Source organism: Aquila chrysaetos, chromosome 22 (genome assembly GCF_900496995.4).
Source record: "Aquila chrysaetos chrysaetos chromosome 22, bAquChr1.4, whole genome shotgun sequence".
NCBI classification, from domain to species: Eukaryota; Metazoa; Chordata; class Aves; order Accipitriformes; family Accipitridae; genus Aquila; species Aquila chrysaetos.
In genome coordinates, this window is record NC_044025.1 from 1,898,053 (window position 1) to 1,910,627 (window position 12,575).

Genomic DNA, 12,575 nt, shown 5'->3' on the forward strand with positions numbered 1-12,575 from the left:
GATTTTAAGGTTTTCTTTGTGAACAGCGCAATTTCTTGTCCGTCAGATGGGACTGCATCTCCTGCCACTCGGTCCATGCCATCTGCACAGAGGGTGATGCCGTGCACTTGCGGGGAGCCCGTGTGACACCCCGCAGCCCTGTTCCCTTGTAGCGCTGCTCTCATTTTGGCTGAGTTTGTTTTCCCTGGGTTTGGCAAGGAGAATCGGCTTGGTGCGGGTCCCGACGAGAGCTGGAGATGTTTGCGATGGAGGGGAGAGGCAGGAGGGAGCAGAGTGGTGCTGAGGAGGGAGGGGGTCCCCTTAGTCCCTCTCCGGCACCCGTGGGTGGGGACCCTCATGGTAGAGGGCATCAGGACGAGGAGCCCCTTGTCAGGGACTGGTGTTGGGGGTTTTGGTGTGTAGGCAGGCTGGGGAAGGCTGTCGGGGAGAGCCCGAGAGAATTTCTCATCAAAACAAGTCCCAGCTACTGTCAGAGAAGCCCCAAAACTGGAACGGTGGGTGCGACCCTGTCTTCCCCATTGTGGAAAGGCCGTGGCAGAGCTGGAACAGGCACAGAGAAGGGCAGCAAAGCTGGCCTGACCTGCCCGGCGTCTGCAGGAGGACAGGCTGCGCGTACTCTCACGCTGCAGCTCACAGAGGACACAGTGGAGCAGGATGCAGAGCGGATCTGTGAAATTGGAAAGGGGTAGAGCGAGGAGCAATTACTCATGTTTTCTCATAACCCTGCAGGTAGGAGAAGTTCAAGGAAAAATTGCCAGGCGGCAGATGTAAAACCAAAGGGAAGTGCTTTTCCGCGTAGCACATGGGCAGAGAGTTCATTGCTGCAGGATGCCACAGAGGCCGAAAGCAGGCATGGACTTAAAAAGGCGTGAGAACACTTCACAGAGGATGGGGGTCATTAAACGTATGAGCTGCAAACAATTCCTTGCTCAGGAAAAAAACTGAGCTGCAGCACAACAGAAACCCGCAGGATTTACCAGGGGATGAATGTCTTCATCAGAGCATCCGCCGTTGCTGGAGGCAACTGCCGGTGCTCCCTGTGGAAAGTCAGGGACGGGGGCTCAGTTTGCTCCTCAGATGTACAGGCTGGCACAGGCAGGTCTCCCCATCAGGAATATAAGAGTGAGCACTGGGGAGCCCTTGAAAGGAGTTTTTTCAGAGCCACAGTTCCTCAGCTAAGAAAATAAACAGCTTTGCCCCAAATCCCATTCTAGTGCAGTGGCAAAGTGGAGACAGCAGTTAGAAATAGAAAAACAAGAAATACTGGGGGAGGCGGGGGGGAGAAAGGGAAAAGGGAGGGAGTATATAGCAATTAGTAGAAATGAGTAGTTATGGAGTGTAGAAAATTGACAAGGAAAGCCAGAAACATTGGGAGAAAATCAATTTTGACAAGCTAAACACAAAAAGGAGTACTTTAAAAAATGTGCTAGAAAGAGGTGGAATCTAGTAACTGTCGTTTCCAAATGGAGATTGCAAAATTGTTAATTATGTAGAAAAATGCAAAAGTATTCAATAAATGCCAATGCATTGGTAACCAGCAAAGACATTAAAAATATAATCTCCTTGAAATAGTGATATTTGAAATAATCAAATAAAATAATTTGTGCCAAACAGTCTTCAAAGGTCTGGAGTAGGAGCTCTCTGATCTGGGAGTGTTAATGGAGCTGGGGACGCCGGGATGGGCCAGGAGGAGTGGGAGGGCAGTGATGCCGTGAGCCAGCTGGAATAGTGATGGGGATGCTGTGTGCACTGCACACTGTCCTCGCCAGCCCCAGGGAACAACTGGATTAATAGCTAAAGCAGGAAACTCAATGATGGAAATAGCACTGACGTCAGTCAATGCAGTTTGATGGGAAGGGATACTGGGCAGTGTCATTACATGACAGGTCCAGCTCTTAAACCTTTCCTTAGGCATCTGCTCCTGGCCACTGTGAGGAACAGGATCTGCTCTAGGCGTACCTGTGGGTCTGAAGCAGCAGGGCTTGTTTTATGGTGGTGTGAGATTACAGCATGCAGCTGATCAACTTGGAGTTTGATGAAGACGCCGAGTTGATAATATGTTATGTTGTTATTATTGTTATTATTTTGAATTAACACTACTCATTATAAGTAAAGCATTGTTAAATAGATGAAGATCTGGTTTATCAGCTTAGCGAAGAAAAGCAGTCGTTGGTTGGGAGTCCTTGTGGAACGAGGTTCTCCTGGAGGAGCTCTTCGGCAACAGTACTGTGCCCGCTGCCATTCAACGTTGTAATCAATGATCTGGAAGTAAATATAAAATCACCGCTGATAAAATTTGCAGCTGACACGGAGATTGGTGGAGTGGGAGATCATGATGAGGATAGAGCAGTCATGCAGAGCAATCCAGATTGCTTGGTAAACTGAGCCCATTTAAACAAAGTGCATTTTAACACAGCCAAATGCAAAGCTGTACATTGAGAAATAGGGAATGCTGGTTTATATCCTGGAAAGCACTGACTTTAAAATGGATTTAAGGGTCACACTGCATGAGTAGCTCAGTGTGAGCACTCACAGTGCTCCCGCCAAAGGGCTAATACAGTCCTCAGATGAAAAAACCTGAGAGGTAGGAGAGGAAGAAAGGCTCTGCAGAAAGCCCTGGTGAGATGGCACCAGCAGTCCTGCAGGATCGCCTCTGATGAGGAGTGGGGAAAAACCGGGGCAAGGAAAGATGAGGGCCACAAAAACTGATTTTCTGGCTTGCAGGTTGAGACTTAAGGAACCCGGTTTGTTTAACTTCTCAAAAAGAAGATTGAGGCATGCCTTGATTGCACTGTACAAGCAACTTCTTGTGTAGAAAACACCATGTGCTGAAAGGCTCTTTAACCTAGCAGAGAAAGGTCAAACAAAACCCAATTTCTGTAAGTCAGTGCCAGACAAATGGATTCAGAGTCTTTCCATGACTCCAGAACAAGGCGCTTCGGGTGGAGAGCTTCAGCCAGACACAAGCTACTACTAGGACTGCGCAGAGTACGAGGGGGCACTGACCCCTGTCAGTGCCATGCTGCCGTGAAGCGTTGGAGGGGAGCAGGGTTGTATGTGGATTGCCTTTGCCCTGCAGTGAGGAGAAGAGCCCTTTCAAGGGCTGCCAGGCAGGATCTGACATTTAAAGGAGGTGTTTTTTAGGTAAAAGTAATGCTATTTGGAAGGAGACCCCTCAGGGGAGGGATAGTAGCTGTCACAGGCTGGGTTTCTGAGGCTGTTTGTTTGTATTATTGCAGGCACCCCAAGGAGCCCTAGTTGTTTGTCTGGGGTTTTACGAGCACAGAGTGAAAGTAGAAGCTTTGAGCTAGGGATGAGCCACAGTGATGGAGGAAAGCAGTTTTAGACAGGCAGTCAGGGTGCAGGAGGAAGCTGTGGGACAGCATTGCCTGGCATGGTGGGCAGTGATGTCTGTGCAGTGAAGGCTTTTGCAGGCTTTACACAGCTGCACAGCTTACAAAGATGTAAGGGAGATGACCCAAGGGAGGGTCATCTGCACAGAGTTCTGCTGTGGGCAGGACTGCCTTGACCTCAGCTCCTCCAGAGCTGTACACGAAGACCTCCCGAGAGGTGCTTGCCTATCCCTTCATGACAAAGATTGCACCTTCTGCTTTGGCAATCTATCACACTTGGCTAAACCTACCATTGTATTTTTTTCCGTAGTGGCTAACTTCGGTTTTCCTTGCTGCAGGTGAAGGTCATTCCTTCTTGCCTGTCCATGGTCAAAAGCAGCACCTTTCTCTTTGCAGAAGGCTCTTGTGAGCTTGAAGAGTGCTGGCTTTGCCACCCTTAGCCTTCTCCTCCCCAAACCAGTTTCCTCAGTCTTTTCATGGTTTGTTATGATTTCTAACAGCTACTTTTTTCTGTTCCTCTCTGCTTAACTGGTACACGTGTTCTTGAAAGTGATGCCCAGACTGGACACAGCTCTGCCTGTGAAGTCCTACTGGAGCCCAGCAGAGCAGACAGATCCCTATGTGACTGAAAGACAAAGCGCCTGTTTACACATCCCAATATAGATGCATTTTTTGGTGAGAGATTGACACTGTTGATGGATAGTCAACCCATGATCTGTTGTAACCCCCAATCCTTCAGCCAGCCTGATGCTTGTGCAGTGATTATTTTTCCCAAGTGTGCAAATGTGACAGATATATTCTACATCTGTCATCCAAGAAGTTAATGAAAATACAGGCTAGCGACGGACTCGGGACACAACCCAAAGAATTTCATTTGATACATCATCCCAGCTGAAAGGCCTGTCTTCAGTAATTACTTTCTGAATACAACTTTCTAAATGCTTTGAATCCACCCTGCAGTGAATTGCACTATATTACCTAAGCAGAGAAGTACTATGCTGCACCTACACTGTTTTCCTGCATTACTTATGAGAATATTGTCTAAAATAGTGTCAAAAAATTTCCTAAAGTCAAGATATAACATTTACTGCTCCTCCTCCATCCACAAGGCCTGATGTCTTTTCAAAGGAAGAAGTTCAATGGCTTGACATGTTTGTTTGTGACAAACCTACAGTGGCTGTTACTCATTTCCTTGTTATCTTGTAGGTACTTACAAAGAGTTCTTTTATCTGTTTCAGTATTTTTCCAGGAACTGAAATTAAGCTAACTGTTTTATAATTCTCCAGCTCTTCTTTTTTCTCATCTTTAAAGACAGGCGCTATTTTAGCTCACTTCCAGTCTTCTGGAAGCTCCCTGAGTCTCTACAAATTCTTTAAAAAAAATCTAAAAAAAAAAAAAAAGCAAGAAAAAAAAAAAAAGCCCCAGCAGCTCTGAAGTTACTTAAATCAGGTCTCTAAGCACCTGGGGTGAATTTAATCAGGTCCAACCAACCTAAAAGCAGCTAGCTCATCTAAATGTTCCCTGTGTGTTCCTTCCCTTGGTTAGTCTCAATTCCTACCCTTTCCTCATCGGTGCTAGCTATGTGGGATGCCTGATTGCCACTCAGTTGTAGTAAAGACATCAGCAAAAAAGGTATTCAACCTAAATGGCGTGTTGGTTCCTCTCTCTCCTGATCGCCTTCAGATCCCCATCAAATAGCTCGTTTCTTGGGCTCCTGCCTGCATTTATGGGTGACTTTGTGTCTTTTTCTCTCTCTTGGTGTTTGTGTTTCATTCTCTGCACTCATCATCCTGCTCTTGCCCTACGAACTTGTGCTACCCTTTCCACTCCTCAGTAATCACGACAAAGAAGGATTTTATGGAAGGATTTGGAGGAGGATAATGATGTAGCTTAATGGCTGTTTGCAGGGAGCTCCTTCCAAGCATGAGGCAAAGCTGGAGAAAGAAAGTGTGAAGTAGGGTCTTTGAAATGTTTAACAAGCAGACAAAAGAAGCGATGGTGACCCTTGATGGAGAACCTCTTAGGATGAGAGATGGTGTCAGGCCAGAGGCTGGAAGGTGAGGGATGATGTCACCGCTGGGCAGTGATCCCATTAGAGAGGCTCTCCGGTGGGCTTAGCAGGTGGGTCTCTGAGAACAGGTCTCTGAGAGCACCGAGCGTTCATGCAGAGTCTGACTGCAAAGTGCAGACCCCAGGCGAAGGGGGGGGGCAATGATTCAGGATGCTGTGCTAATGGGGGACCTTTCTGGAGCCTGCCGGTAATGCGAGAGGGCATCTGCCCAGGGTTGTCTCTGCGTGGAAGAGGAGCCTGGCGCACGAGCCATGGAGGGAGCTGCTGGGTCAGGGGAGTGCAGAGACCGTGCAAGGTGTGCTCCGTGCATGGGGTGGTGTCTGGTGGGGTGCTCTTGGCTGGGGTGGAGCCTGGCACCATGTCTGTCGGGCTGGCTGGGGGGGGCTGATGATGGACCTTGCTGGTGTTGGGAGCGCTGGGCAGGAGCGCTCTGCCTCTGTTTAGGGATCAGGTTTGATGACCCCGCCTTTGCCTTCATCTGCTGGGTGCGTGATGCAACAGCTTTTCTCTTCTCTCCCAGTTACCTCATCGCCGAGTGACGTTCTCTGCAGCCAGCCAGGCTCAGGACCTGCAGGATCCCTCCCAGCACAGCTACTACGACAGCGGGCTGGAGGAATCAGAGACCCCAAGCAGCAAGTCATCGTCGGGGCCCCGCATTGGGCCACTAGCCCTGCCTGAAGATCACTATGAACGCACCACGCCCGATGGCAGCATCGGGGAGATGGAGCACCCTGAGAACGGTATGTGCTCGCGGCACGCGTGCCTGCCACCTCCCCAGGGACCCTGTGCCCGAGGCTCTTCATCCTCAATGCTGCACCTCCCCTGGTGTGGGTGAGATGGGGCAAGGAGCTCAGTTGGGACAGGCTTGTCACGCTCAAGTCTGGTGGGGCTGGGAGGCTGGAGAAGAGGTGAGGCTCAAAGCAAGAGAGCAGAAAGGACATGGTGAGGAGGGGAGAGGTGGGTGAGGGAGAGGAGGTCTGCTGGGGGCTAGGAGATGTGGGAGTGGGAATAGTCGAGGAGGCAGGTGGGTTTGGCATGATGTAGACAAGGGGCCCAAAAGGATGGTCCGAGATGGCAGCACGGGGAGGGGGTTGTAGCCCAGCCAACGGTGAGCTTGCGTGCAGCAGTGAGGTGGTCCCATGGGTGCCTGCCCCTGTGTCAGGGCAGGGGTCTAGGGGTGGTTGGGGCATGATGCAGCTCTCTGTGCTGTGATGGGTGTCTGAGCCGTGGGAGTTTCCCGGGGAACAGAGGAGGAGAGCAGGTTTAGTGGCACAGAATGGGGTGAGGAGATACGTGGAGTGGAGGATCAGAAAGCATGGTGGTGGCAAACCCGAGAGCGACATGTCCTGCCTTCATTGGGCCCTTCAGGTCACCTCCTGCTCAGGTCCACCTTTACCTGAGAATGCCACTGGAGGTGTCTGCACTCTCACCGTGGGAGAGCTGGCTTTCCCCTGCCCTGGCGCAGCTTCGACCCCAGTTCTGCTTCTTGTGCTGCCTCTGTGCTGCCTGCCTGACTACCCTCAATGAGCCCACTCCCCAAGCTATCTTCTTTGGCCAGCTTAAGTTGCTTCCTTGGACTTGGCTCTGGCTGTGCACATAACATCTACTTTCCTGTACCTGCTGCCTTCTGTGCTCTTGTACTGAGGGGAGGTTGCAATGGAGCTGGCAAGTTCAAAGAAACCTCTGGGAGGGAAAAAGAGGAGGTGCAGTGGGTTCTCCTGAAGTCTCCCCCTACTTCTGGGAGCATCCTTGACTTTGGGACAGGTCTGTATGTGGTGTGAAAATGGCTGAGAGTGTGTTCAGCTGGTCTAGGGAGCTGCAAACCTGCTGGGTCCCCCTGCTAAGGAACACATGGGGCCCAGGGTAATTTGTGGTCTTGAAGGTCTAGTGGAACATCTCTTCCTTCTTCCCAGGTTAGTTTCTGGAGTAATGCTGGAGTTCGCTATGCTACAACCATTGAAGCAAGGCATGGTGGTACCGGGTCTGGCAGGGTTCCCAAATCCATTTGTTGCTCTTGCAATATGAGGCACCCTCCTCTTTAGGAGCGTTGTGCAGATCACTTTCTTCCCAAAAGTATCAGCCAGTCAACTGGGAAGAGCAGTATGGAGAGGTTCCTGGAGTCCTGGTGCAGGGCGACAGTACTGGACTTCCCAAGTGCCCTCGAGTATAAGCCTGTGCCTGCAAGAGAGGCTTGAAGGGCATGTGGGCGAGGAGATGCCACATGGCAGTGCTGAAGGATATAGTGGGGCTGTGGTGATGATGGGCCTGGAAGAGGAAAGTTTGAGACCCTGACCGTGACAGGCAACCCAGAGATGATGAGGGAGGAGCAGGGCTAAAGGTAGAAAGAGGAGAGAGAGAGGAGGACCTGGAGTGTCTGCAACAGGAGATGGAGGGCAGAGAGAGCTGCCTCTAGTCCTTGGGATGTTCATTGTCTGCCCAATGGGGATGAGCAGACCTGAGAAAGGCTAGGGGACACTGCCCGGAGCAGTGGCTTCTCACAGGGACAGAGCACCGGGGCATGGCTCCCTGCCCACAGCATCACAAAACCCAATCTGCCCTGTAAATTAGTCAGCTTCCTCCCTTTGCACAAGAGACCCTGTGTATGTTCACAACCCAGGAGGACAGAAATCTCCACACACCCATCCACGAACAAATCCGTGCGTGATACAGACATGTGCAGAGGCTCCCAGGGGATAACCATAACCCTGTTCTGCTTGCCATCCCTCAGCCTGTCCTGGCTCGGCTCCCTTCACGTGGCAGTGGTTGGGAAGTCAGGCTCCAGTGCCTCCAGCAGCCGTCCTGACCTGTATAAACCAGGTTCAGTGCAGAGGCCGTGGCAGGCCAAGGCTCTGGGGAATCCACAGGCATTAACCCTAGTCAGTCCTGGTGCTCTGCAGATAATCTGGCAAAGACAGTTCAATGAACTTGAGGGGCTGGGGTCAGGGTCGTGATCCATTAAGCAGACTATTAGGGGACCCTGGCACCAGGCCAGGTGATCTGGAGATTAGGAAGTACTGGTCGTGTTAGATCAGTTCATCAGAGTTGCGTTTCCCACGGTCCGCCTGCCTGAGATGTGGTACATCAGACCTCTGTGGCACAAACAAGACCTCTCTGTCTTGTTTGTCCAGAGAAGGGTCATGTCTTGCTTCCTGCAAAGAGTCTCCAGTGATGTGGGACCATCATGACCTTTTTGGGGACTGTCTCACCATGCCCTTGTCTTGGCTTCTGCAGCTGCTCAAGCAGCACCAGCCCCTCAAAGAGATCAGATTTTGTCTTTTGCGAGGCTGGGAAGACTAAGCCATTCTTGACCTTACATTAAACTGAAGAGACGAGTTGGATCCCACTCACCCTATCTCATGGCACGAGTGCAGGACTGACACGGCTGTGCATTTTCTAGGCTTTCATCTAGTTATAAATATCCAACATAACAGGGCTTCCATTGCTTTCTCCAGGAGATTATCCCTGCAGCCGAACCAATCTGATAAGCAAGTATGCAAGGCTATTTATAGCTTTTCAACTGGAAGACAGATCCATGCCTTTTCTTTGTAGATGGTTCTTCACTTGATTAACACACATATCAGTGTCCTCCTTTTTTGGACACTTTTTACTGTGCAGACTGCAGTAAAATGCTGTATTGCAGGGGCTGAGCCAGGTCCTTTTCAGGAGGAATTATGATGTTTTGGATGAAGACTTCTCCAGTATCTTGGCACTAATGTGCCAGCTCCTCAGTCATCCCAGGCATTTGTCATCCCTGGTATTTTACCTAGCTGCCCACTGTTTCCTCCCCAACATTTTGCCGTGCTGTTATCCACTTCTGTGGGGTACACTGAGCTGGGAACTGAGCTTAGTCTCCCACTTGGCCACCCGTTGCTTTTGCTAAAGACATCTGCTCCCCGTGTATCACAGATTTGCTTTAGTTGGAAGAAGCCTGGGAGTGATTCTGCTCTGCAGAGGATCTGTCCTGCCATAATGCATGTAGAGCTTGGATTATGAAAGTGCCAGTCTCTCTCCATTGACGATGGAGAGAATTTAGTAAGATTACAGGACCAAATACGTGCAATTTAGGAAATGTTACATGAAGGCTGTTTCACTCTGTCCCTGTGTGGTACAAAGGTATCTGAGATGACGATATAGCGGATGAAGTGTTTCTGAATTGCGTTCTTCAGCCCACAGAACAGGGGCAAACATTTGATCTGTTTTATCCCCATTATTTAAAGTGGGGACCCCATGCCTTTTTTAATGCATGCCATTACAACCGCACACTGAATATGTAATTAACAATCATCTCATGAGCTTTTGCAATGCACTTAGTGCAGTAGTATCTGTACTTCACAGATGTTAATGAGTTTAGCCTCACAGCTCCCCTTCCAGGGAAGAAATTCCACCATAGTTGGGGAATGAAATAGAAAATTATAATCTGCATTTCTGAGATGTCTGCTAGCTTTGGGTGACCCCCTGGATGAGCTAGCAGCTCCTCGGTCTGCTCTTTTTGGAAGGCAAGAGCCGCCATAGCATCCCAGTGCTCCTGAGCCACGAGGCAGGTCTCCAGCTGCTCTTGGATGGTGAAGCCAAGGCTGCATCGGCTGCCTCCGGGCAGTCGCTGACGTATGAGGCGCAAGCAGCATGGTTTTGGGACTTTGTGGCAGAGCTAGATGTAAAACCTTCTCGCCTGGTTCATGGCCATAGGCTTTTCTGACAAGACCAGCCTTTTTCTCATGGTCTCTTACCTCCTCTGTACACCTCATCACAGCTTGAGCAAATGAATTGAGATACCATTTCCAGGGTTTGACTGCTGGACTTGATAAAATCCTTTCAGTCCAGATTCTTCTTTGTTTCAAGAAAGACTGGTAGATTGATGCATTATAAAGCCAGAAGGAGCAGCTTGTCTAACCCCTGTGTGACACAGGCCATAAAATTTCACCCTGTGATTCTGCGTCTCACCATGGCTGACCGGGAGCACTCCTTTGGAAAGATTCCATTTTGATAGCAGATTGCAAATGGTGGCAAGTGTGTGAGACCCCTGGTGAGCCCTTCTGGTGGTAGATCCTCTCTGCCCCCAGTTTCACAAGCCTACACTTAAAATCTGCTTGAGCTACTCTAGCTCCCATTTCTTTCCATTGAATCGATATTAGAAGAAGCCTCACTTGATGTGTACTTGTAGATCACATGCAAGCAAGTCAACGTTTAAAGTTCTCTTTGATACACTCAAAACCTGAGTCAGGTCCCTTACTGTGAGCAGAGCCAAGGCAAGACATTGTGGCAGCTGGGTCTCTCTTCCTTTCCTCCCACCCTTCCTTGCGCTCCTCCCAGCCATTGCCATCTGCTCATGATGTCGCCACAGACCTGAAGCCCCATTCCTGGGCAGCAGCAGCAACATCTGGCACATCTTGGGTGTATGTGCTGCTTTTTGGCAACCCTTGCAAAGGCAGCCTGGGGAGATTTTTTTCCTCTGGCTCCCCTTTGCTACACTTCTGATTATAGTTCAATCTTCCATTCCTTCATATCATTTTTTGTCTACATGATCACCAATTTGCCAACAACCTTTTAGTGGTGTGGATGTGTCCACATGATAGCCCATAGCTCTCCAGCAGCACTCAGTGGCATCCATAGCAGCACCAGGCACAGAGATAACGTGACTGCTAGTGTTTGTCTTCATAGTCTCATGACAGGCATGCGTGTCCATCACATGCAAACAGAGCTGCTTCTGGCTAGCACTGGGCTGTGCGTGCACCCTGCAGTGTCACAGCACCTTGAGAAGGCAGGTGGCTCAGAATAAGACTCCAAGCCAATGGTCCCTTCTCACTGCTCACAGTGATGAGTTGGATTTGCAGCACTGGGGAGCCACTATCACCTGTCTTCTGCTTAGCATCAGTCCGGTCATGCACTTCTTCTTAAGGTTCTCACTGCTATTGTCATTCAGTTCCTTCCAGCCAGCAGATGGGACAAAAAAAATTACTTTCTGTCTCCTCGTCTGGCAGAGTGAAGTCTCTAGATCTTAAAACCTATTCTTTTTTTGCATTATCTTTAAATGTCTCTTTTGTCTTGATGAAAGTGTTCCAGGCACATGTTCAGTCTGTGGATTTTTTTTTCAAATGTACTCTGCAGCATTTTTGCTTTGTTGCAGAGTGCTGAGGAATGCCTGTGACTGGGCTCCCATCTGGGATGTGGGATTCGAGCTAGCTCTGTGCCATTCCCGGTCAAATGCCTGTGAGCCCAGATAGGTTGACTGGTACACAGACCTCTTCTGTTACTGAAAGATCTCACACTTTGTAGGAGAAAACAGGGTATGGTATAAGATAGGATAAATGCTGCTGTCCATGGAATAAAGAAGGATGGTCTCTGGCTGGCACTGTGCACTGGTCTCCCCTTTTCTGACTGAGAACCAGCAGGTCACGCATCTGACCAGCTGAGGACCATTGGCTTGGGCCTGGCTGGCACTTGGACTCCTCTCTAGCTGAGACATTGTAGGGTTTTTTTTTAACTAATCTGCAGCCTTTCCATTTTAACACTGACTGTTGACATCAGGGCTGGAATTACTTATTGTAGATGTTTTGTCATTACTAGTAGTTTCCAAGTTCTGCTCTTGTTTAGGATATGCATACTCTCTGTAACCATCTTCTGCATCTTGTATACTTCTACAAATTATGTCTAGTTTCTCAGTGATCTTCAGCTCTACAGGCATCTGAATTTCTTCATAAGAAATTGTGAGCTTCTCTACTTTCTTCACTTAATGTTGGTTCATCCCCAAAGACAGCTTCTGATTTTCCTAATCACTACTGAAGAGAGATGTGGGAAAAGTTTTTATCATGGTAGACAACATCCGACGGATTGCAAATGGTAATGGATTACACCATGTTGGTTTCAACATGCCATTTCTGTCTGAGCTGTAATTTCAAACTTGTTCTCACCCTGTTTCTTCTTTTCTGTATTTTCCAGCACCTGTGTCTGGGTAAACTCTCTGTTACGAAAGAGCCGTTCTGGTCAGAGCAGTTGTGGCATGCCATGTCAACCAGGTCACCTTCCTTAATTGTACCGAGGATCCCAGGGTAAATAGGGTACAGCTGTTTTTTCTTCCCCAGACTGAGTAACAAGTACATTGCTACTAGCTACAGAGAATGCCTTTAATCCTCTCAAGACCTTCTAAGAAGGAT

The 12,575-nt window shown here is 49.2% G+C and overlaps 1 protein-coding gene across 2 annotated transcripts in view; it reads left to right on the forward strand.

The window, feature by feature from the left end:
- The window catches only part of PCDH1 (protocadherin 1), a 56,795-nt gene that overhangs the window by 21,805 nt on the left and 22,415 nt on the right, over positions 1 to 12,575 (forward strand). For both annotated transcript variants that reach the window (XM_029997866.2, XM_029997865.2), the window contains exon 4: positions 5,945 to 6,164. In XM_029997866.2, the coding sequence (XP_029853726.1) occupies positions 5,945 to 6,164 (220 nt within the window). The remainder of the gene's footprint in view (positions 1 to 5,944; positions 6,165 to 12,575) is intronic.